At 31.5% G+C, this 26,680-nt stretch overlaps 4 protein-coding genes and 1 long non-coding RNA gene across 6 annotated transcripts; 1 reads left to right on the plus strand and 4 right to left on the minus strand.

Moving 5' to 3' along the window:
* Positions 1–1,657: 1,657 nt before the first annotated feature.
* Positions 1,658–2,455, minus strand: LOC128295251 (uncharacterized). The gene is made up of 2 exons (XR_008285596.1): positions 2,320–2,455; positions 1,658–1,892 (listed from the first exon to the last, which is right to left on the minus strand). It is a non-coding gene; the product is annotated as an uncharacterized LOC128295251 (long non-coding RNA).
* A 1,503-nt stretch (positions 2,456–3,958) lies between these two features.
* On the plus strand, positions 3,959–7,625 carry LOC108458165 (serine/threonine-protein kinase STY13-like). Its single transcript, XM_017757838.2, has 6 exons — positions 3,959–4,726; positions 5,976–6,097; positions 6,253–6,449; positions 6,562–6,736; positions 6,978–7,112; positions 7,198–7,625. Exons 1-6 carry the CDS (start codon positions 4,417–4,419, stop codon positions 7,402–7,404), a joined length of 1,146 nt encoding a protein of 381 aa, XP_017613327.1. The 5' UTR covers positions 3,959–4,416; the 3' UTR covers positions 7,405–7,625.
* Positions 7,626–8,565: 940 nt separating this feature from the next.
* On the minus strand, positions 8,566–11,803 carry LOC108468120 (peptidyl-prolyl cis-trans isomerase CYP38, chloroplastic-like). 2 transcript variants are annotated; one of them, XM_017768990.2, is made up of 7 exons: positions 11,462–11,803; positions 10,878–11,168; positions 10,604–10,803; positions 9,584–9,819; positions 9,235–9,377; positions 9,047–9,118; positions 8,566–8,962 (listed from the first exon to the last, which is right to left on the minus strand). In XM_017768990.2, the coding sequence occupies exons 1-7, from the start codon at positions 11,645–11,647 to the stop codon at positions 8,735–8,737; spliced, it is 1,356 nt and encodes a 451-aa protein (XP_017624479.1). In that variant the 5' UTR covers positions 11,648–11,803; the 3' UTR covers positions 8,566–8,734. The 2 variants fall into 2 exon arrangements, with proteins under 2 accessions (XP_017624479.1, XP_017624471.1); XM_017768982.2 differs by having other exon boundaries at positions 10,878–11,171.
* A 4,080-nt stretch (positions 11,804–15,883) lies between these two features.
* Positions 15,884–19,940, minus strand: LOC108454985 (benzaldehyde dehydrogenase, mitochondrial-like). Its single transcript, XM_017753621.2, has 11 exons — positions 19,620–19,940; positions 18,888–19,028; positions 18,668–18,810; positions 18,440–18,593; positions 18,121–18,350; positions 17,909–17,998; positions 17,644–17,817; positions 17,426–17,563; positions 17,117–17,254; positions 16,930–16,991; positions 15,884–16,346 (listed from the first exon to the last, which is right to left on the minus strand). Exons 1-11 carry the CDS (start codon positions 19,669–19,671, stop codon positions 16,073–16,075), a joined length of 1,596 nt encoding a protein of 531 aa, XP_017609110.1. The 5' UTR covers positions 19,672–19,940; the 3' UTR covers positions 15,884–16,072.
* Positions 19,941–24,025: 4,085 nt separating this feature from the next.
* On the minus strand, positions 24,026–25,263 carry LOC108468294 (aquaporin SIP1-1-like). Its single transcript, XM_017769187.2, has one exon. The coding sequence runs from the start codon at positions 24,815–24,817 to the stop codon at positions 24,092–24,094; it is 726 nt and encodes a 241-aa protein (XP_017624676.1). The 5' UTR covers positions 24,818–25,263; the 3' UTR covers positions 24,026–24,091.
* Positions 25,264–26,680: the final 1,417 nt, after the last annotated feature.

Raw genomic sequence — 26,680 nt, forward strand, 5'->3', positions numbered from 1 at the left:
ACAAACCATCAGATAAACCATTCAATATGTGGCCCATGCACATGTAATCAGCATTGTCCCATTTTTGTCTTTCTTAGGTTGCAGCAATAGATTCGTTTTCATTCTCTTCAGGTTTGCAGCAATAGATTCGTTTTCATTCTCTTCAGGTCTTGGAGTATCCAAAACATAAGCAATCTTCAAAGTTGATAATAAGAAGTGTATCTTTTTCTGCCATCGTCGAAAATTGCCACCATCAAACCAATCAAGTTTGACAAAGTTGGAAGCCAACTCCCTTAGTATTCCACTTTTATGTGTTGTGGTGGTCATCATGAATTTTAACCTTAAAATTGTTAGTACAAATCTCCGGTGAGGAAAATTTCGAACACACGAATAGAACTTGAACAGAAAAAGAAGAAATAGGATAAGGCTCCAAGGCGTGTATCAAGCCACTATCTACCTATCTTCGGTATGTAAATGAGTTCCAAGCGAATTAGCCTCGAGGATACAATGAAGCCAATGACTATTTTCATTTTGCGCTGACGAGAATAATCCACTACGCACTGAGCAACATATAACAAGAAACTCAATTTCTACAAAGGATTTCTGCAGTAATACTTTATAGAATAATCTAATAATATTAGAAAATAAAGGAAGGAAAGAAATAATGTTAGAATTTGTTGGTGTGTTTTCCAAATGAACTATCATTCATATTTATAGGAATTTTCATGTCTCTTCATAGAGACATCTTTCAATAGCAGATTTTCCGAATAATAATGTCTTTAAAATAAACACCTAGTTATTCATTTAATATTACAACTATTCAAATAATATTATTTAAATAGTTATAAATCTTTTCAAAAATTAAATAATATAACTTTTGATTAATTACACTCATTCATTTTTAGTTATTGGAACACTATAAATATTTAAAATGTTCCAACATTAATAATTGACTTTTATACAATCCACTCATGGTTGGACATGTAAGCATGTATTTGTTTTAAAATTTTTAATTATATATTAATGAACAATATAAGGTAAATTTGGTTTTATGATCTCGAGATATGATCATACTGTCTTGAGATAAAATGGTAAAATTTATCCTAAATACACATTTTTGAGAATGAATGTTTTGACACTTCCAACCTACGGAAAACCTCGTTCGAGACTTACGCATGAAAATATACAAAACTATACCATATTCAGCGGTGCTAATATAATTCAGATCTATTTCATTAAGAATAAAATAAAGTAATTATAAAAAATAAATATTAATTACATTAATATTTACTACTTTAACTCAACAAATAAATTTTTCCAACTTTCTTATTAATTTGTGCTTATTCGTTTTGACCCTTATTATCTGACGATATATATTAGAACAGATACTCAGATCTCTCTCTCTCTATATATATCGAAAAAGTCCACATCCCTATGAAATTAGGACTATTTTATTTTGCCATCTCGAGTTGCCCGACAACGGTGACTTTTAATATATGATTATTCTGCCATTCCGGGTTGCCGGCAAAAATGGCTAGCAAATTACTATATTAGTGATCTTATGACATGCCAACTGTACCCGGACTACGTCTAACATCGTTTAATGGAACATTAACATCATAATCTTCATTGTAATATATATCATTATAACATCAATGTCCAAATATTCATAATCATATCCAAAATAGTCTCAAACAATTTATCATTTATTTCAATATCACCAGTCGAGTCTATCATTCGAAGTTTATAAGGGAAAGATACCATTACCTCGATGCATTGTCATATTGATTATAACGACTAATTAATCTGTGAAAGCAAATTAAAATTGAATTATAGAAGCATACACCACTAAAGCTATACGACGTCCGTCTTTTCCTTTTCCTTCGCCTTTGACGTTCCAGCGTCGCCTTTGGCTACATTTGATAATATAATTATGGACACAACATTAATCACATAATTCAATATAATTCAATGAAATCAAACATAAATGCATTCAATTTAATTTAGTCCTTTACTACTCTAATACTCAAAACATTTATATCAGACAGTCCATCCAATCAAATTTTGATTGGACTTAATAAATATAGTAGAGGAACCTCAAGCTTTCAATTCATGACATAACTTTTTAACAATTTTTAATTTATTTAATTTGATCTCTAATATTAAATTTAACTAAATTCAACGTTCCCACATAATTCTCTAACAATCCATGATATTCAACTTCAGTTTCAACAATGGCATCTTAGAATAAATTACATAATGGTAAAAACGAATTAATGGGTGGAGTAGAGTAGGATTTCCACAGGCAAAATCTACAAAAATTTCAAAGGAAAAACTCACCTGGATTGTTAATTTTGGATCCAAATAACCAAAACCCTTTTCTCCTTTGCTTGTTTCTTTACCGAATTTAGAAAGGAAAAGAGAAAATTCCATTCTCTTTCATCCCACTAGCTTCATATTCTAGTCATGATTTTAAATTATAATTGGTTTAATGATAGTAGTCATACTTATCCACTAAGTCAATAAAACATTGGTTAAATTGTGTTTATCACCATGTTTTATTTGCCACATTAATCCTCCATTATTCATTTATTCAATTTTTATAGTTTGCAATTTAGTCCCAATATTATAATTATCAATCAATTCTTGCTAATTTTACTAAATAATTTAATCTATCACTATCATAGATGACGTAGATTTTCACTTTTAAACTTAATCATCTCATTTAGTAATTCAACTTCAAAAACGAGTTTTTCGACCCACCAAAAATTAGGTTGTTACATATATCATTATTTTAATTATGTTTGTGAAATCTTATAGAAAGTGAATGTTCATAAACATTGATAAGTATTTCAATATTTAATTTGAGTACTTTAAAATTTTAATTAGATTTTTAATTAATACTTAAAAATAAATTTTAATTCAAATTCAAATTTATGTTTGACTATGAATAAGAATTTAAAATTTAACTAAATAGATAAAGTCTTTTAGATTATGTCACAAAAGACGTGATATGCTATTTAACTGTTAAATTAATGATTTTAAGAATAGAAGAATATAATTGATATAACATCAATAATTTAGGAATATACTTAGAATGTTTTGTAGTTTGAGGACCAATTCAGCATGAGAATTATAGTTTGGGGATGTTGAGTGTCATTAACTCTTTTAAATTTATAAATTTAAGTATAATATTTTAAATAGGATAAATCTCAAAACTACACATGAATTTTGGTTCAATGTGCAATTTATATATCAACTTTGATATCATGTAATTTTATATATGAAATATTAATTTTCTTAAATTACTAACACAAATATCAATATAGTACTATTTTTAAAGGAAAATAATTATATGTGTATAATATAACAATAAAAATAAATTGATGTATTTGCTCTTTTAAATGGAGAAATTATTTTATGGACCCTTCCCTTCCCATCACATCATTTATTGTCCATTTTTAATTATTTAATGACATTTCAATAAAATTTTTCATGTCATTGAGACATAATTTTGGTATTTTTTACCTTGAACCCCAAAGATTAAACCCTAAACTCCAAACTAAAACTTGAACCCAAACCTTAAATTTCGAACCCTAAATCTCGAACGAACTTGAACCATGGATCGAAGTTCAAGGTTTAATGTTTAATGTTTAAGGTTTTGGTTTAGAATTTATGTTGGGTTCAATGTTTAGGTTTTAGATTTGGGGTTCGGAATTCAAGGTTTTAGATTCAAGATTCGTGGTAAAAAATATTATCAAAATTATGTAGGAATGACATGAAAAAATTTGATAAAATATCATTAATTAATTAATGAATTAAGAAGGAAGTGAGAATGATTCATAAAATATTTTTTTAAATATATACAATTAAATTAAAATTAAAGTTATATATTGAATTAGATAAAAATCATGAAGTTTTCTTTCAATGGATAAACACTCATTAAAACATCTTAAAATCTCAAATTCTCAACACAACCAAAACTTATTGCTTGATGCATAAAAAAGAAGAAAAAAAATTGGAAATGGGTCACAACAACACACGTCGCCTTCAGGCAAAATCCATGTGCTCACATGCCTCTTCTCTGAGCTTTTGAAACAAACAAATAAACAAAATTATTTAAAAAAAAAAAACCAGTCTTTTCTTTCCTTCCCTTATTTATATATATTGGAAAGAAATTATTTTGATGGAATTTTATAATCTTACACAGAAAAATTAACATGGTGAATTAAAAACAAACTATAATATTTTATTATATTATATATATATTTGTATTTTAGATCAGGATTGAGTTCTCTAGTTTTCAGTTGAGATTTTTGATAGAGACACAGAATCAGAAATAGCTCAAACAAGTAAGTGAAAGTGAAGAAAAACTTGAAGAAAAGATAGATTTTGAAGAATAAATTTGTGTTTTTTTGGTTTGGGTTTTTTGAGAAGATGAAGGAGCAGAAAAGTGAAAGTGGAGGAGGGTATGTAAGAGCAGATCAGATAGATCTGAAGAGCTTAGATGAGCAACTTCAAAGGCATCTTAGTAGAGCATGGACAATGGAGAAGAATAAGAACAGGAAAGAAGAAGGTGAGGACGGCGGCGGCGGCGGCGGCGGAGAACAGCTCAGGTCAAGCAGCAACACTGTGAGAAGACAAGAGTGGGAGATTGATCCTTCTAAGCTTATCATCAAAAGTGTAATAGCTCGTGGTACTTTTGGTACTGTTCACCGTGGTATTTATGATGGCCAAGATGTTGCTGGTATTCAACTTTTTTTCCTCTTTAAGTTTTTTTTTTTTTTTTTTAGTACCCATTTCTCAAATTTATGTTCGCTTGGTTGGTGATTATGAAACTATAGAGATCTCGTTTCACTTGTTCTTCTGTTTCTCTTTTGGTTTCTTTGAAACCCCATCTTGAAATGAATTTTTCCGTGCATGAAATAGTGTTAAGGATATGCATTAAGCATTCAAGGTTGAGATGTTAGGACAATAGTGTTGATTATTGAATTCTACAAGGCTTGATTTAATTAGTGTGTAATTCAATATTTTAAGGGTGTTTAAGGGGATCTAATGTTTTAATGTTTATAAGCTCTTCAGCTACTGTTTTGATGGATCTTATTTCAACTGTAACATTTGTTTGGCTGCTGAGAAAATGCAGGAAAAAGAAACTAGAACTTTGGGTAAAAGTATCATGGAGGCCCCTAGTACAGGAGTCAGACAAACAGGCATTTTAACCGTTAAAAATTGGCATGGTTTGAAGGAATAACGAGAGAAACAACACTAGTTTTTAATAGATGAAATTTTTAATTGGCGTGGTTGACGGAATAACCAGAGAAACAACACTAGTTTTTAATAGATGAAATTTTTAATAGTACTGGTTTGCTTTTTGATGTAATGTATAGAGACTAATTTGTCCACTTTTTTAGTAGAGGGGCCAAAATGCAATTCGCCTATATGTTACTTTTACCCAGAACTTTGAAATCTTTCAAGTTTTAATAAGTTGGTGCTAAGACCAACAACAATGCCAACGCATAGTACACCTAATAGTGAACAAGAAGAAACATCTATCTCTACATGAAAACGATCGATTTGTTAATGTAGCAAACAATTTCCTTTTTTCACAAACTAGTTTGTGATCAAAATTTGCTGATCTAACTTCTGTAAATCTGTGATTCACAAGATTTCTTTTGAAGTGGTTGTTAGTTGCCCTGCCTTAAATGATGTTACACCTTTTTAGAAACTTTCATGTGTTCTAATTTATTGCTGATATGCACTCGTCTTTTATCGTAACTTTTTGGTGATAAAAAGCTAGAAAAATTGAAAGAGCCTCATTGACATTGTGAACTTTCATATTTTGGCTAGCCATAAAGCTGCCAAATGGACCTTATCTATTAGAAAATACGATCCAAAGTATTTTCTGTTTGTGAAAAATGGAAAGTCGATGTTGGACCTTTGCTTGTGTTGTTTGTAAATGTTTACTTATCCCCTGTTTTTTCTTCCATCATGCTTAGTTAAACTTCTCGACTGGGGAGAAGAGGGTCACAGATCAGTGGCTGAAATATCTTCACTTCGAGCAGCTTTTACACAAGAAGTTGCCGTGTGGCATAAGCTTGATCATCCTAATGTAACAAAGGTAATGGTTCTTATCTTGTATTGTTACCTTTTTCGGGTTTCTTCACTCTTTTCCACATCATTGAAATCAAATTAAAGTAGCCTAGTTTAATAGTCTGTTTTATTGGTTGGATGCTTACATTTGTCTATAATCTGTGTTCTACATTTCTTATACAGTTCATAGGGGCAACAATGGGCTCATCGGACTTGAACATACAAACAGAAAATGGTCAAATCGGCATGCCGAGTAACATGTGTTGTGTTGTTGTTGAATATTGTCCTGGGGGTGCATTGAAGTCTTACCTGATAAAGAATAGGAGAAGGAAGCTGGCCTTTAAAGTAGTCGTTCAATTGGCACTAGATCTCGCACGAGGGTCAAATTCCTGTGCCTTATCTGTACTCTATTTTGTTCTCTTAGATTCACAATACACAAATGAAGTTCCCGGATCATTTTCGTTGACACTGCTGCTTTCTAAACTTTTTTAGGTTAAGCTATCTTCATTCCAAGAAGATTGTCCATAGAGATGTCAAAACTGAAAACATGCTTTTGGACAAGACACGAACTGTGAAAATAGCCGATTTCGGGGTTGCTCGTCTTGAGGCTTCAAACCCTAATGACATGACCGGAGAGACCGGAACACTTGGTTACATGGCACCCGAGGTATGCACTATACTGCATTATGTACTTTTAAATTTTGCTCTTTCTCTCTTGCTTGTAAATGGTCGGTTTGCTATTATAGTCAGCAGAACAAAAATTCTAGTTAGAATGAGAGAGGGCCGGTTGTTGCTACTTCCATGTGATCATCGATAATTCCGTTTTGGTTAAGCGAGTTTGCATACCGACTTCTTTTCAGGCATCGTTCTGATATATCATCTAACATTGATGAATTGAAATGAGACAGGTCCTTAACGGCAATCCCTACAATAGAAAGTGCGATGTGTATAGTTTCGGTATCTGTTTATGGGAAATATACTGCTGTGACATGCCATATCCCGATCTCAGCTTCTCGGAAGTGACGTCAGCTGTCGTCCGCCAGGTAAATAAATCTACCTCGGTTTCGGAAGCTACAAGACTCCAATGATTATATATCAATCATACATGAACATTTTAAACTTTCACAGAATCTAAGGCCGGAAATACCTCGTTGCTGTCCAAGTTCACTTGCAAACGTAATGAAGCGATGTTGGGATGCCAACCCGGACAAAAGACCGGAGATGGACGAAGTGGTGTCGATGATTGAGGCGATAGATACATCGAAAGGTGGAGGCATGATCCCATATGATCAAGCTCAAGGTTGTTTATGTTTTCGGAGATATCGAGGACCGTGATAATGGTTGAACCCTAAAGATATGTAGTCAGGGATTAGGGTTCCAATTGATTCATATTGAATTGAAAATGGAAAGATGGGAATGCAATGTAAGATCCAAAATTGTGGAGTTTATTGACTAAGAAAATGTTTCACAATTTCTGCTATTTTAAACTTACCTTTTTGTAAAGCTTTTCTGTTCTTTCTTTTATGCTACACCTGAAAATGGTTCCAATTTGAAAATTGGTTAATTTTCAATTTTTGGTTAACATATTTTACTATTAAAATAAAAATTATTTTGAATTTTTATAAATTAGGCAACTTCTTATTTTACATTTGTATCCTTGTATTTTAAAATTTTAAACAAAATTTTTTCTTAAATAACATTTTATACATAATAAAATTCCGAAATAAATTATATTCTTCATATTATGAATCTAAAATATATATATAAATTTATTCTTCATATTATGAATCTAAAAAATAAATATTGAATCATGAATAATGTGAAATTCGAGTTCAATATCTTAAACAAAGTAATCAATTTAAATGATCATATCGTTGATTTGTTATTTCATCTTCATTGTTCATTATGAAATAAATAGCTCTTATCTATTTATTATTTTCAATATTTTTCTATTAAAAATAACATTCTATTTTAAATTATGAAACGCATTTAAAAACTAAATTACTTTAATGGAATTTTTAAAATTTTAATTTAGAGTTTTAAATAGAATATTTGAGGTTTTAGTGTTTTAGAAATTAATGAAAATATTAAATTAATTTTCTTAATATCTTAAATCTATAATAATAACCGTAATAATCTAATTAGTCTAAAATAAATAAAAATTATTAAGCCAGTTAAACTTTCGGTTCTTGTTCTAGTTTCAATATTTATCAATTTTGAGCCGTTTCCAATTAAATAGGTCTAACCTCTTTGTTTGAACCAGTATACCAGTCAATTCTCGGTTCAATTGGTCTAATTGGCCAATAATCATATTTCAAAAACACTAATCGCATACTCAAATATTGACGTAATCCAAAACTAATTTAATTGCCAAGTTCAGATGCCAAAGTAAACGATTACGGAAAAAAATTATGCAATTATAAGGTATAGAATGCACGAATCAGAAATGAATTGAAGTAAATTCATAAATGCAAATCAGTGTAGCATAAAAACAGCTTTGATTCCAAAAAGACTAAATCATCACATTTTATTTAAAACCAAAAGAGAAAGAGAGTAGTAATGTAATAGTTCAACAGAACAATACATTCTGAGTTTGAAATGAATGAAATTAAGCACATCAAGTAAACTTAAATCATTTTTAACTTCAAAAACTACAAAATGGGTTTTAACCAGCTATCTTATAACTTGGATTAACCAAGTTTTCCAGACCAGAAACCACTTGAATTGACTCTATAACATCACCAACCTTTAGGTCTGCCAAAAAATCTTCATTTTCCGTCACGTATCCGAACACCGCATAGCGACCGTCCAATATATTAGCATTACTCGGTGTTAGTTCGCTTTCTTTCAATAGCCAGAATACCTGGCTAGAAGCGGAATTATTCTCGAACTCCTGTCGGAAAATAAAGGGAAAGTTAAGAGAAAAGATATATGATACCAACAGGTGATGAAGAAATTAAGTTTAATGAATTCTCACATCTCGGGCCATTGCCATTGTTCCGAAAGCATTGAAGGGAAGCTTTGTTTGAGCTTTGTATAGACCAAGCTCCTGTCCGAAACACAAATACAATACTCTTTTAAAGGTTTTGATTAAAGCATGGATTTGATATAACTTTTGTTCTGTCCGGCTCTACGGTTTAATAGGCGAGAAAAAAGAAAGCTTACCTCCAGTGTCGATCCATAAAAAGGTGCCTTTTCCCCATCAACCATGATTTCTAATGGTATTGTTCGAGTTTTCTCAGTACTAGGATCAATAAAGCCCTCCGCTGGACCTTCAGGATCTCCGGTTTGGACAACAAATCCGTCCGCTGCAGCAAATACAAGGAGGTTTAAAATTCTAGGCATCTTTGTTGTCAATAATATGTACAGATATCTACCTCAAATATAGTAAAAACGTGTTTCATTTTGTTCTATTTTGTTAATACTACGACAGATAAAGAAACAATAATACAATGACCTTTGGGAACTTCCATCCGCAAGGCAACGAGCATAATACAGCAGAATCAGACCTTACCTCTCTGAATTTCCATGCTGTCATAGAAATGTCTTTGCACCAAATCAACAAAGTTCCCAGCGGTTACCGGGGCATTATACCCGTCAAGGACTATATGGAATACACACTCCTCCAAATTCGGGTTGTCCTTGACTTTCACCTTCATATCCACAGCTGCTCTTCCCTTCAAAAGAGGCATACTTCGATATTCTTCGGGTACTTCATACGGGAAGCTATCCACCATATCCTCTTCAACACTGCAGAAATCCAATGCCCGAGGAAGATCTCAGCTGCAGTCAATGACAAGGTATCTATGAGAATAATTTAAGAGACTTAACTTTTTAAGTCCTCCTCAACTTCTATGATTAAAATATTATACAGTTTTTAAGGCAATACGAGCAGCCTACTCGCACCTCAGAAAGCCCTTAAATTTTGTTAGTACAGCAATTTTCACCGACTCTGGCCTCACTCAGTGGCAACAGGTCACTACACACATTTGCAGTTGTAGACATCAACCCATTTTGGTACACTTGTTATCTTTGTTACTTGGATTTGGGAGTGTCGGAAATGGATATGTACGTTCCATGTATTTAGAGGGTCTTTGTAAGGTTATATCCCTATACCCATGCTTGAAAATGTGTCTAAAATGAAAGACAAACATGGGATTAAATTTGCCTCGCACGATGAGCAAATCATACAACTTGACCACTATATGGCAGGTCAAAGTCAAACACAGAATTAGGTAAACTATGTTCTTGTTAAATGTTTTCAGTGCGCTTCAATTAAATTTGAAGCATTTTACCAATAAATTCAAAGCATATTAGGCAACACGGAGGGACTGCACATACGAATCAATGCTGACTTCACTCGACCACAACTTTGGAAAACTACCATGTACAAGGTATTTTTCAGTTAACTTTGCAGAGCTACCGGATATTAAAGCATTATAAACCTTTTAATATCCAAGCTTTGTTCGAAGGTGTATAATACTAAGCAGAAAAAAGCTAACCTACAGCACTAAATTTTGATTGAGATACTCACTCTCCAACATATTTAAGCAGCTCCTTCTGTTTAGGTGCCACTGCATCTCTATTCCGATCCTCCACAATCTGTTGTAGTTCTTCCATCCCGATTTCAAGCTTATCAAGCAATTCCACTCCATGGTCCTTCTTTGATTCAGCTAATCCTGAGATAATTAAACTTTTCCCTTGCTTGAGGGATCGAGATGCTTGCTTCACATTCTACATTTTACACAAAAGATGAGCATTGGTTATCATGAATACGGCAAAGTAAGTTTAAAGCTAGGGAGTCTTACTCTCTCAACAGAATCAAGCCCCCTGACACCGGCAACCTTGAGACTCTCTGTTATATCTTCAAGTGGCTTTTGTACTTCTCTTATAGCTTTATTATCAATTGGCAGTGCATATCTCAACAATGCTCCAGGGTCCTTTATAGGAGGCCCCGAGATTAAAACCGATAAATCGGGCAATGAAGGATTAGCTGCATAAGCCATAGGAGATGAATCCAATGATGGCATTCCAATTATCAATCCAGCAGCCAAAGCAACTGAGATTGCACATTCCTTCAGTGAAAATGACCTCATTTTCTGCTGAAAAAAAAAAAAACAAACTTTGTATCACATCAATGCAATAAAAAACCAATCTTTGGGATTGCAAGTGTTTGATCAAATGACTCACCAATGGACTATATATATATCACCTAAAATTCAAAGTAGTATCATCCACTAGGCATATTATTTGATCAAATACATATATAATGTTCGGTTTTCACTTCTGAATCAAAGCTAAACCCTAAAATGTAGCATCATAACTCAAAAAGCAATAAACGCCATATTAAAAAACTATCAAACTAAAGTAGACAAAAGAAAAGAAACCCAACCTGCCCATTTTGAAGCTGACATTGAACATGCTTCTGGGAAGTACATTTGGGCAAGAAGTGCCTATTCCACCATGAAAAACTCTTGTGAGTCCTTAGAAAGCTTGAACCTTTAGTGGGTATTCTTGGATTAATCAATTTGGAGGCAGTCAAAGAAGAGCAACAATTGAAAAAGATGATAGTCGACATATTAAAAGATAATGTAACAGTAGTAATGTATCAAAGGTTTTTGAGGAACAAAAAGGGGCAATGGAACTTTTGGTCAAATAAAAAGTTTTGAGATTGAGAAAAGGATAAGGTTGTTTGTTCAGACAGGAAATTGCAAATAAAATGTTCATCCTCACGCTTTGGATAAGATTTCCCTTTTGGATTTTGGATAGGGGACTTGGGATTATGTTTCGGGGTTTAATTAAAAATATTTAAAATTTCGAGTTTAATGAGAATTTTTAAAAAATCAGGGGGTTTGATTAAAAATTTTAAAATTTTTGGAGGGATTTAAATAAAAGTTTCAAAATTCTGTTTGACCATTTAAAAATGTTTGGCCTGACTCAAAAAGGTTTGCCCTTTTATTAAAAAAAGTTTAATTATCACGAGAATAACTTTTAAAATATAACAATTCGATATTTAGTGATATTAAAAATTCGATTTTTGGTTAGATTCTTTAAACTGGATCATTTTTGGTTAGTAATTAAAACTTATGGACTAAGTTATAAAGTTAGCAAATTAGTGAGGTTAATGTGTGAATATTAAGAAGGGTGATTTAGAGAGATAGATATCCTTAAGTTGCAATTTGATCAAGCCTATTTTAGCAATATTTCCTTTTTGTAAATTAGTTAGAGTGAACGATTGTTCCATTCTCATTTTCAGGAAAACCATTTTCTCTTCCATCCAAATTCTCTCTTCATTGAATTTAGTATTTTTTTTTTCAAGATTTCATATTGATAAGCTGTTTACTTTGATTTTTGAAAAAGGAGAAACTAGTTATTTTCTTGGTTTAAACTTTATTTCTACAACAATTAATTTATGATTTTCGATTTTTAAAACATGAGTTTTGATTATATCTTCATTTTCTTTCATTTTTCGAGATTTTCCATGTATATATAGAGAGAAAGAGCTTGAAACTGAATTTCTCTTCGTGTTTCTTAATTACAATATTGTTTGAAATGAGTGAGATAGCTAAAATTTAAGCTAGAATACAGTTTGATTAAAGATTTCTTGAGTTGTCATTGTAAAAAGGTTAGAAGATTTTAGTGTGAAAAGGGATATAGCTCTTTTCTTTTCTTTATTATTATTATTATTTTTTTGTAAATTTAGGATGTTTAGAAGTTACTAATATTGAATCGAATGTTAGATTTTAGGTTAGTCTGGGCTAGAGTAAAGTTTTCTTGAGTTTTCAATAAAAGCGAGAAAGTGTCTTATTATATAGCATTACATTCCATTGATAGATTTTGGTGTTTTAATGCTTGAATATGATTTTCCTAACCTTGTTTTCTTGTTTTGATTGATTGTTGTAGCTAAAGACATGGTCAAGACATCAAATGTCAAGGCAAAGGAAAAAGTTGTAGAAACTTGATAATTTAGTTTGTACTAACTTAATCCAATTTCTTAGTGTAGCTTATTAAGTAATTTAGCTTAAATTTTTTCAGTTGATGTTAAGGTTGAATGATACGTATCAATACCGCTACAATAATTTGGTAGAATGTAAAATTCAAATAGTACAAGGACCAAGTTCCAATACCCAAGGCCTTGGGTACAGATACCTAGGTCCCTAGGCAAAATATTGCATTGCTTTGATATATATTCCTTATCATTATTTATTGGTTCTTGATATAGTTCTTCACGGTGCAAACATTATGTAGCTTAATTATAAAAATTTATATAAACTTAATTTGGAGAAAACCTTATAGTATGTTATAACTCGTTTTATACATAAATTAGGTTAAAAATAATATAAAATTTATAATATATAACTTCCATATTGTAAAGAATTTTCAAGATTTAGACTATATTTTAGACTCTCATCATCTAGTGACTTTAATTTTTCTAAATTGAATAATAAAAACAAAAAAATTCTTTATGTTTTTAAATTGTTCAAATCTATTTTGGAGTGAAGAAATTATTTGTTATTCTGGGTATAAAAATAATAGATTCTAAAAGATTTTGAGGAAATTTTATTACTTCATTATCAACATTCTTATCAAATCGTTTATTTCTACGAATAATGCAATTTTCATGAAATTTAGGTTCTGTCTCCATCTCGATAGATCTATCTTTAGTACACGTCAAAGTATTTTGGAATTCATCTTTCCTATATTTAAAAAAATATGAAAGAAGACCTTTTAATTGTTCGACTTGACGTCACTTGTAGTAGATATTTTAAGTCATTTTCGTATTTAACGAGTTTATTTTCTAAGCATTTTATAATTAATTATTATATTTTTAGTATTAATTGATTAAACACATTTTTTTGGTGTTGATGACTTATTAAGTTGATATAGGCCTTAGGTACGATTAATTTGGATATTTAAACGTGCAATAGACTTAATTTTAGACTCAATTGACATAATAATCTAGGGTGAGTGACACAAGCTTCCTGAACCATAAAAACATGAGAAGAACATCCAAAGCCACAAAATATCTTACATGGCACAACACGCAATGTTTGTGTATGCAGCCTTGTGTTGAGCCACATCAACTTATGTTGAGTCATAAAGCCTGAACATGAGTTACAACCAAGGATGACATCGGCAACCGTATTTTGACAGATTCTTAGACATTTTATTTCTTACTTTCTCCCAAAATATCAAGGGCATATAGAACATAAAGTGCACATATTTTAACCTATAAATAAGAGGCTTTTGTACACAAATGAGAGCATCAATCCATCAACTCATTCATCAAATACATTTTTTTTAGTTTCCTTTTCTTTTGTGTTTTATTCGGAGCTTTTCTATTCCGATATGAAGACAATAGTGAGTGGAGATTGCTCCAGAATCAAGCTTCAATAATATTCATGAGCATTCTCCTATCTCTTTCTTTATTCTTTTATTTATGCTTTGTTAACTTGATCAATTAACTGTTGTATGAATATCAAAATAATTTCTTATGTTATTTCATATCTTGCATGATTCGTTAATTGAGCTAAGTAATTAATTGAGCCGATTAATTAACAAAAGAATATGGGTTCATAATAGGATTAGTTGGTATAAATTATGCGTTTCTAAATCCTAGACTTGAAAATCCTAGGAAGTTATCATAAGGGAGACGAGATCGGGAGATAAGTTGAACCGAGTAAATCATAGTTTATCTTGGCGGAGAAAGTGAGATTGGGAGATAAGCGAGTATTCATCGATTAATTAATTAGTAAAGGTCGGGAGGTAATATTTGGTAGTTAATCGCTAATTCATATTAAAACCCGAATTTCAAAATTAGTTAATCTTTTGTTTATTAAGTAGGGATTTAATCGATTATAGACTAGAGGTTCATATAGTCAACACTAGGAATAGGAAAGTCCATTAGGATAATTTAGGTTTAATAATTTAATTAGTTTAATAAAACTCTTAATTTGGACTAACACTACTAATATGTGACTCGATTCGATTAGTAATTATTTTCTGTAATTAATTTAATATTAATTTCTCCAATATGCAATCCCTTGGGTATAATCCTCGAAATACTTCTAAATATTTTGTTGTACTAAACTATATTACAATTTGACCCGTATGCTTGCGGACATCGCCGATTTAATTTCTTATATTTTTGGGTGTGATATTTTTACTATAAATGATAACACGTTTATAGGCAGTAAATACATCAATTCATATATCTTTCGATTGTAAAATTTTACTAACAGGATTCACGAGAAATAATATTTCATACCAAATAGTCATGCCCAACAAAAACTCAAAAGTTTCAAACTCATATGTTATTAAACATTTAGCTTCGCTTTTGACTTTAAAATCATCACTAACTTCAACTAATTTCTATAAAGCATATCTTATTTATGGAGCTTGAAATCTTATAGCATTAACACTTTAAATCTGATTTTCCCTACGCGTTTGAGACAATGATTTAAGAGTTAGGCTTGGTATATGATCTTGTGGACCTTTCCATCTTTCATTGAAGAAGAAATAATGAATATATCACTATAGTATTAGTGTTTCATTTATGAATTCTAGTATTAATGGTATAAGTTTGTAAAGTAGCTGAAAAGTTAACTAGTATTGAGTACAGTAATAAGATATATTGTACTTTGAAAGAGTAAATGTATATTTAAACTTTGAATATAATATTGTTAGAAGAGAAAAACACAAATCTCGAATATAGGCCGTAAAAAAAGCATTAAAAATATCAAAAAAAGATAAACTAACTGGGAAAAGTATCCAAACATCAAAATATGTGTTAAATAAAGATACATTTAAAATATTATTTTAAGTTTTTTTTTTCTTATTCATATTTTTAAAACATTATGCCCCATACTCATCCAAATATGAGCAAATTATCAGTTCAGGAATGATCCTACCATAAGCTCATCATTCAAAATTTAAAAAACTGGCAGATTATTAGTTCAAGTTCAGATTCATGGCAATTTGTAAGAAAAAAAACAAACAAACATTACAACCATGCTGGGTTCTTCAAAGGAGTGACAACTGCCTTGACTTGCAAGTAACTTGAAAGGCCATAAATTCCTTTCTCTCTTCCTTGACCACTCATCTTGAACCCGCCAAATGGGACTGCAGCATCAAATATGTCGTAGCAGTTAATCCATACTGTCCCGACTCGCAATGCTCGAGTCAAGGTGTTGGCGGTTTCGATATTCTGAGTGAAAACGCCGGCAGCCAATCCATATGAAGATGCATTTGCCCTTTGTACCACCTCTTCAAGATCCCTATTGTAAATCAAAGCATTGATGAAGATTCAATAAACTAAAGAACCACAAAGAAATTTGTAAATAACATATGTAACTTGAACTCGAGATGAGTATTGGATCTGGGAATTTGTCTGTCACGAGTATGATCAAACTTTTCATTTTTTTTCCAACGCATGTGGAAGATTGCACCTGATACTTATTTGAACATGGGTTCGGGCAGGAGCAAAGCTATAAATTATTTTTGGAGGGTTGAAATTGAGTAGTGTGTTTTTTGAGAACTAAAATACAATTTCATCATTATATTAGCTTATATCTCTATAATTTTGAGGGTCAAAAGGCAATTTGATCATTTACAAGTTTATAATTTTATAAAACATAAAGGACCAATGTGATATTTTTCCATTTTAGGGGGGCCCTAGCCCCTCCCAATCCCCCTTGGTGCCGCCCCTGGATTCGGGGATATGGCTCTTCATTTTACAAGAAATGCTCGTATCTTACACTCATCCGTCACCTATTTGAGCATAGGTGTTGGCATGTGGCCTTCTAAGGAACCTCCAAAAGATATGGAAAAAAATTGAATATACCCATACTTGACACTTACTTGAACTTTGAGATGGATTGTACTGGACCAAATATCTCATCTTTAGCTATCAACATGTCATCCTGATTGATGTTAGAATGGAAATCACATTAGCATGGCACTTTAGGATTTAAATGAACAAAAAGAAAAATTATCAACATCTTAATCAAAATTATTTCATATTTATACATATATGTTGATATGATACCTGAACATTGGAGAAAACAGTGGGTTGAATATAGTAGCCTTTGGAGCCAAATTGTTCACCTCCAGATTCAAGAGTAGCTCCACTTTCAATGCCAGACCTTATGTACTTAAGGATCTTCTTGAATTGCTCATTATCAATCTGATTTATAAGAAAGCCAACAAAAAATAAAGTTTTTTCATGCATTTGATGTGTTTGATTTTGGATCATCAATTCCTCAATGATAAGATATATGTGACTATAAAGTTGGCACATGGCAATGTTCAAGCAATGGAAGAACCATGAATCTCTGAGGACATCTAAGGGTCAAACCTGAGGGCCTTGTTCGATCCCCATCTTGAAAGGATCCCCGACTACTCGTTTCAGTGCTCGAGCCTTTGCTTTCTCTACGAACTCATCATACACGCTTTCGTGTACCAAAGTGCGAGAACCAGCACAACAACACTGACCCTGCAGCAGATGGATGTAATGCTATAACTTCAATTCGACATATCCTATTGGTTTATATTGTAGGATTTGAATGAACAAACCTGGTTAAAGAACAAGGCTGAATGTGCAAGCTCAACAGCCTTGTCAACGTCAGCATCTTTGCACACAATGAACGGAGATTTTCCTCCGAGTTCCAATGTTACTGGTTTAAGGTTGCTTTTTGCAGCGAGTGCGAGTACAATCTTGCCTGTAGCAGTGGAACCTGTAAATGATAACTGCAAAACACAAACTGTTTAGATCCAATCTCATCTTAAACACACAACAAATATAGAGAAAAACGAAATTTGTCCAGAGCATGTATGATACCTTGTTGACATCCATGTGACTTGAAAGTGCTGCACCAGCTGTAGGACCAAATCCAGAGACCACATTTAGGACACCAGGAGGAAGTCCAGCCTGAGCGACAGAGAATGTTATTCAAAATAATTAGATGTCATTGTCGGTTGATGATTTCGAAATGCCAAGAAATCGACAAATCGTGATGTTAGTCAGAATGTAAAGAAGAATATCAGAGATACCTCATGAAAAAGCTTGGAAACATAGATAGCCGACAACGGTGTCTGCTCTGCTGTCTTCAGAACAACCGTGTTACCGCAAGCTAATGCTGGACCAACTTTCCAGGAATACAATAAAAGAGGAAAATTCCATGGAATGATAAGCCCACATACACCATACGGTTCATGCAGTGTTTGAACATGATGTTGTCCATCAGCTGGAACTGTGAATCCATGAATCTTGTCCGCCCACCCTGAAGAATATAGGGAACCAGTTTAAGCTTCGGATCCAAGTATTGACATTATAAAGGCAAGATAACAAAAGGGTGTGAGTTACACTTACCAGCATAATATCGGAACATTCGCACAACCATCGGTATCTCAATCTTAGCAGCTTGCTCATAAGGCTTCCCATTGTCCCAAGTTTCAAGTTTTGCTACCTCTTCAGTGTGTTTCTCGAGTAAATCAGCGAAACGCAACATTATACGCGACCTTTCCTAATGATATTACAGAACAAGAATGAGCTCAAATTCTCATATCTGCATTATGCAAAAGAAAAGCAGTACGTTACATAAGCAGTCATCTTAGGCCATGGTCCTTCATCGAAAGCTTTACGAGCTGCAGCAACCGCACGGTTTACATCTTCGAGATCTCCTTCTGCAACTCGAGCAATTACATCACCTGTCCTAGGATCAACTGTAGGGAAGCTTTTTCCTGAAACCAGAGCAAAAAAACAAATTAAACATACTCATGTCAGATACATGCACTCCACACCCAAATTGAGTTCTAACCTGATGCAGCATCAACAAATTGTCCATTGATGAGAAGCTGAGTATGATCTATTTGAATAGATGGATGTATAGGTTCACCAATCGCAGCAGCAGCAGCAGTACTAAAGCTTTTAATTCTTCTTCCCCAACTTGAAAACCTTCCTGCATTACATCATTGATTTTCTTTTTTCTTTCAAGCCATTAATCAAACAATATAAAGTGTTTTCACACATTAAATCACAAATAGCATCACAATATAACAAGTAATGTCAAGATCCACACCATCCTGCAAAAGTATAAGTTTAAATCTATATATACATATATATATCACAAGGGATCATCACAAATTTCTAATAGAAACCATGAATCATTAGTAAATGGTGGCATGTGAATGATAAATTTTGAAAGTGAAATATGGTATCGGAAAATGAGAAAAAAAAAACAGATTGCCAGAGACTAAACGACAAGTGTCCTTTTTAAACTGTGTAGGAAAAGATACTCTAGGGAAAATGACATTGGAAAAGCAAAGCTAAGGGAAGAAAAACACAGAAAACAAGGACTGTGCTACAAATAATTTTTCCAGTTTTTTTTTTTTAAATTTTCCCATGAAACAAACATGAGGATCAACCCAAGGAACCAAATGAACTTAGTTTCAGTTTCATTAAGTTTTGAGCTTGAGAAAGCTAACCAAAAAAAAAAAAAAGAAAAAAAAAAAAGTAAAGCATTCACTTGAGAGAGAGAAATGAATAGTACCCAAAGAAGTTGCAGAAGAAGATAACAGAGAGGAAATCCTTCTGGCAGCCATTATCAAAGCTTGTGAATGTTTTTGACGTTTGAGTCTCTTAATATAATTATTTTTCAACTGAAATTTAAAGACAACAAGTTGGTTTTGTAGACTTTTTTGCTTTTTTATCTCAAGTAATAATTAAATTTCCACAAATTGATTAATCTTTATCCAATATTACGTCATTACTCATGAATTTTGGTGATCAGTTTTTAGGATAAAAGAAGAAGAAAGTTGGCACCTATAACCTAGAGTATATTTATTTGACGAAAGTGAAATACTCTTAAAAAAGAAGGGCTAAATTTAGATTTTTGGTACTAAATTGACATCAGCAAAATACGTTAAGGACGAGAAGAGTATACGGTCCCAAAGAGAATCAAAGTTTGCTCTCTAATTAAAAAATATAAATGGGTTGAATGTTCTTATCCTCGTTAAAGCGTGAGTTACATATAGTATGCTAAATATAGTTTAACAGTTAAAATAAATAAAATTTTAATAGAAATAATTAATTTATTGTTTAACATACAGTAATTAATTTACTTTTTTTTTTATGTAAATAAGATAAAATGTAATCTAATTCCTAATATAAAGATTTCCATGATACTTCACCCTCGATTTGTTAAGTTTTGTTTGGAGCAATGGTTAGAATTTTCTTTTAGTACCTAACTGGCACTGATTTAAACAAGGGTATCGATATCATATCGGTATCGATTATATCGAGTGATATATATCGTTGAGGTCCTGAACTAGTACCAAGTACTCTAGGTTCTGTTTTGGTGTATTTTAGCTTGTTTCAGTCAATTTCAACTTGCATCGATCCAAATTAGTTGGTTCAAAATTATGATATTTTAAACCAATTTTTTGTAATCTTACCCGTTTTAATTTTTATATAATTACATTTAAAATCAAAATATAGTTATTACATTAATTTATTAGACTTAATTAATAGTTTTAAAACTATTTATGTATAAATATATCTATATGGATGTAAATTTATTAAGAAATAAAAAAATTATATCCTAAATATAAGTGAAAATTATATAAAACATAGATAAATTCTAAATAGTATACCAAATTATATCGACACTAGTACGTACTAATAAAAAAACAAGATTGGCTATCTTAATTTATTTTTGTTAATTCTATGCATATAACTAATTAAACTCATGATAATCCTCAGGTAAAGTCATGATTCGGTTCTTAAAACTGTTGTGGGTTTGAGTTTAACTTAATAATCTACGATATTATTTAAATATTAATAATGATAATATTATAGAGTGAAAATTCAATTCGCAATTCGCAATTTTAATACGGAAAATGGAAAATCTGGGTTGATTGTACCTATATGACAGTTTATCCTCTTTTGATTTACAAGGTCCCGTGTGGACCGCTACATGGTGACATTTCCTATGAATAACTTTTGGATTTATTGTGTATAAGTAGGAGTTTCACACGTAATTGATTGCTCTATATTTGGAAATTCCATGGAAATAATTATATAAAACCATATATATATATATATATATATATATATATCATTTCTTCTTTTGATTAAAATAGTAAAGAAAATATATCTTAGCATCTTTTTAGTTGCATGTTGATAAAATGATGTAATAATTGAGGAGTAATGGTTTTAAATTTAAATTTAATTTAAAATTTTATATTAAAATTTGTTAATACAAGTTTCAATAAAGGAGAAAGTGATGGTGGAAAAGAGGTCGATTCATCTAAGTAAGAGAATAAATGAGGTTATTGTAAAAGTTTGGAAGATTGTAGGTTGAGAGTAAGAGCACAAAGTTAACAATGGAAAAGAAGATTATTTTTCCTTCTATCTCGAAGATATTTATAGCTAAAGTCCTCTTATTTAGTAATGATGACTTGATAATGTAATTATTATTATGAAACGCATGAGAAATATACTTGATAAAATTTATTATACTTTTTTTTTTAAAGGAGTACGAGGTTGATATGTTTAGATGACTTAAGTGTTGATAACAACATCAACCATAATAAAATAAGTTACCTGTGATTTTAGACCATTGGAGTGGATAAAGTGTTTGTAATTTAAGACTTAAGTGTCATGAGTGCTATGCTCAAAACTCTTTCTATTTTATCAGTACAAACAAGTTGAATGTGTATAGAAACACATAGATTAGCCACCTAAATAGTAAATCATTTAGGGATAGAGTCATTATTGGAGTTGTGCTTTTGTTATTTTTTGCTTCCCACTTGCCATATGATTCATATGTAAAGAAATTTGCAAGTGGATGGTATTGCTGGAATTTGATTGATTGACTTTAGCAATTTGGTAGACCCATTCTATCACTTCAAATATCAAACTAGAATATATTTTAAGATTTTTTCCTTGACTTAAAATTGATAAGCAATAATTCTTACCTTATAAAATAATCAGATAAAAACACCAAAAAAAATAAACCAAGGGTCTATTTATAAGTTATTGTCATTCAATGTAATATAAATACATGAAATTTACTTACGTTTCGCCGTTAACACATGCGTTAAGTAACTTGTATATTTACTTTTATGATGAACGAAGGGATTTTATCTCATAAATAAAAGGATTAGAATATGAACATCTACATTTATATATTTGTAACATCTTAATCATTTAAACTTTTTTAATTATATTTTAATATGTCGACTAAAATAAACCCGAACATGAATAATAAAATCGATATGCATAGTATCAAAAAAATAAAACTATTTTTATGAATAATATATTATTTTAGTGAATTCTAATGAGAACAATAGTGCTTACATTGTATTTCTCTCTTTTTAGCATTGATTTGATTAACATTATTGGAATTCTTAATTTAAGATATGATATGGGGTTTTTGTCACTCGAGATATTATTGTATGAAATTGTGATTCCACATCATCCCTTTTCAATAGGTGAATGACAAATCAGATTTTAAATTATTTCAGGAGAAAAAAGTTAAAAATCAGGAAGAAAAAACTGATTTGTCATTCACTTAGTCACCCTTAGTTGTTGTTAAGTGATTAACTGACGGGTTTTTTACACAAATAAATTTAAAAAAATTATATACTGAAATAGGTTGCAGCTGGATTATTTATGAAAATGGTATGTTTTTTTTAGTCGTGCCTATTTGACAAAAGCGACTTCATTTTTTATATTAAAATATTTTTTTTTGTTTTTTAATAAAATTTTATTAGTTTATTTTTTAGATTAATATATTGACCCGTTTATAAATACGAAAGTAGTATAGGGCTAGGTTGTACCTATCTGGTAAGCGCGATTGGTTGTGCCTATCTGACAGGCGCGACTGGTGGGACCCGTCAAATAGGCGCGATTGGTGAGGCCCACAAAACACTAAACTAAACTAAATTAAACATTATATAAACATTACATTAAAAAATCACAAAACACTAAACTAAACACTAACAAATTATATAACCTAATCCTAAGTTACTAACAAAATAACTATAAAAGTATTATTTTTAAATACATTACTAAAAATCACAAAACACATAACTAAACACTAAAATTTATATAACCTAATTATGAATTACTAACAAAATAGCTATAAAATTATATTTTTTAAAAAAATCACATTACTAAAAAATCACAAAATCCTAAACTACTAAACACTCACAATTTGTAACCTAATCCCATAAATTATTAACAAAATAAATAACTATAACAAAACACAAAACACTACCAATTTATAACCTAATCATAAACTACTAACAAAATAACTATATAATTATTTTTTTAAAATTTACATTACTAAAACTCACAAAACACAACAATTTATAATAAATTACTAACAAAATATTTAACAAAATAATTTTTCATTACTAAAACTCACTAAATACTAAACTAAACACAAGAATTTATAACATAATCCTAAATTACAAAATTTATAATATAATCCTATCCGACAGTTCGACCTATTTCGGGTATTTTTTACCCGTATTTTGATCCCTTGATCGTATTTTTACTTGTATATAAATTTAAATATATTTAATAAAAATAAAATAATAATATTTTATTTTAAAAAACAAAAAAATATTTTAATATAAAAATAAGGAGTTGTGTATACATCATATAAGTAGCGACTAAAAATATATACTATTTACGTAAATAATCCCGCTAACAATCTATTTGGATATTTAATTTTTAAAAAATATATTTAGGTAAAAACCGAAAAATGGTTACTAATGACTAGTTTATTATTTTTCTAAAGTTTAAAATTGAGTTTTAACTTTTCAAAGTTTAGTGATTGTTTTATTATTTTACTTAAAATTGAGTGAATATTAATGTAATTTACCTTAAATATTACAAAGTTCCAAATTTTGGTAAAACTTAATAAGATAATCCCAAGATGATGAATAAGGTAAAAGCAGGTAAAATGGAAATGTTTTTATTAGAAATGGAGAAGAAAATTATACATAAAAATCAAGCTTTTTTCTCCTTAGTTGATGATGAAGGAGAAAGCAAGAATCTAAAAACCCAAGCAGCCAAAGTTGCCCCAATCAAAGGACCTATCCAATAAACATAATAATGCTCCCAAGAGTTATGCCAACTATTAACATATGCCCATCCAAAAGCATTTGCCGGATTCATGGAGGGTCCTGTGTAATTAGCCCCTCTCCCAACAAATCCCACTGTTGATATCGCCATCAACAACAGCTTAAGCAAAGGGTTGTTAGGACCCCTTACCAAAATCACCAACAGAGCTAGACATAGCCCAAATGTCAACAACCCTTCAGCTAAAAACCCTGTCTGCATATCTACTTTCAAAGAAGGTCCTTTGATGGTTTCTTTATATTCCCTTGGAAGAACCCCCAAAACTATCTTCACACCCACCACTCCACCGACGGCCTGGAAGGGAAAACGCACTGCCATGGAAAGGGCAGACCAGTCTTTCTTAAGGCCAGCGGCGTAGAAAGCGATGGAGGCCGTGGGATTGAAGGTGGCGCCGCCGAGAGCGTTGCCGATGATGGTGAAGATAAACATCATAAGGCTGATCAAGAGGGTGGTGATGAAGAAAGCAGCCAAAGGGAAGGGTCGAAGGCCGAGGAAAGCTACAATTTCGGGAGTGAGAATCCTAAGAAAGGGCATGCTGAAAACCCACATGGATGTCAAAAGGGCATCCGCCATGGCTGACTTGATAACTCCCATCTTTAAGCAGCTACACTCCTTCTAGGGTTTGGGGGGCTTTCCTTTTTAATGCTAAAAAATGCATAACAAACAAATACCAAGATACCAACTACTAATCTTCGGCTTTATGCGATGTGATAATAATTTCACGTGCTTCTTACCAGTCTTTTTTTTTTTTGAGCAAAGTTACCGGCCAAATTATCAATAAAATAATTAATGGGAATATATTTTAAAATGTTTTATCAACTCCTATTACCATTTTGTCTTCATCGTTTACAGAAGTTATTTTTGGTAATGTCCTGGCAATTCTCACGGTTCGTATTACTTCGCCATCAGTGTTTAATTCTTCCTGTTTCGTATCTCCGTGGCTCATTTCGAAATGGGAAATATGCTTCTCTTGTCATGTTGTTGACGTACGGTGGTAGATTTCATGCTTCAATGTGAAGTAATCGATTTTGAAAAAGAAAAAAAAAGGGGCATAGCACACTAGGTGTTTGTTAAAATGCCTGTTATGTTTGCTTGACTGGAAGATTATTTGGATAGCTCAATGCCTTTGCACACTAGGAGACCATGAGATAGTGTTTTTTGGACATGTTGCTAATGGTAGATTTCATGCTTGTTGAATGAAAAACAGCATCGAAAAATGGCCTAGCGCACCAGGTGTTTGTCAGAATGCCTATAAAGTTTGCATGGCACTAGCACATCATGAGCATTTCAAATAAATGTTTGTAACGTTTCTTTCACTAATTTGATTCAGTTGCGTTAATATGCTATGCAATGAAACGTTTGCCTCCTCGATTTAAACTATCAATTGAGTTTAGATAAAAAAAAATGATAATTATTTTATTAAAGGGAAATATTTGTTTCGCCGTCACTAAAATTTTTAAAAAATTCGACAAGTAGAGTTCGGATTGATGACAAATGTATATAAAATATAGTTAAAAAAATTAGAATAAAAAATATTTATAAAAGAAATGAGACACGTGTCAATTTTATAACTTTACTTGTAAAGTTAAAAAAATGCACTACTAGTGTACAAGATACTCACATTTAATAAAATAAATCGAGCCTTATGAAAGAACAATACTTGTAGGAGAGAGATCGGTCCTTTTACTAAGAGTTGAGTTGAGTTGAGTTGATTCTTTTTTTAGATAATCTTAGTTAATATAAGATTTGCTGAAATTGTATTATATTAAACATTAATTTTGATTTAATTGTACGTTGAGGCAAAATGGAGAAAAGAGACTAAGATGACGGTTTACATGATGGAGTACGGAGAATCTTAAGCTAGAAGTTGAGAGATCTTAAGTTTAGTTGAGGGGAGGAAAGAGATATAGATGAAAAAGGGAGAGAGAGAAAGAGTCCCATTACTCATGGTTACTCATGGTTTAAGGAAGGTATTTTATATGCAAGGGTGGCTTTCTCTCAGCTTACATTATTTGACACATTTCATTATAGGCAATGATGTGACAAAGACATGCTATGTAAGATCTCACGTGTGAACTATATAAGGAAAAGCTCAATACATGTACTTGATGAGATAAGCTAAATAAATTTCATATACTAAATACTCGTATGTTAGTAGAATTTAACTTAATGAAGTGTTGTATTGTCCTTGACGAGGTCTAAGGGCTCAAGACTGCTATGGTACTTATAACAAACCATCATGTCCTATTTATATATTAAAAGCATAGAAAGCATTATTACACAAATTTTACCCAATAAAGAAGTACATAAAATTAATTTATTGTGGGAGGTTTTTGTTGGCATAAGCCCAAGCACACCACTTCCTTGGGAGGTTTTTGTTGGGTTTGGATAAAGAGCTCAACAGCTGACACCCCAAACGTTCTTGCTAGTCGCTTCAATTCAGGGGTTTGTTGGGCC

Source organism: Gossypium arboreum, chromosome 7, assembly GCF_025698485.1.
Source record: "Gossypium arboreum isolate Shixiya-1 chromosome 7, ASM2569848v2, whole genome shotgun sequence".
NCBI lineage: Eukaryota > Viridiplantae > Streptophyta > Magnoliopsida > Malvales > Malvaceae > Gossypium > Gossypium arboreum.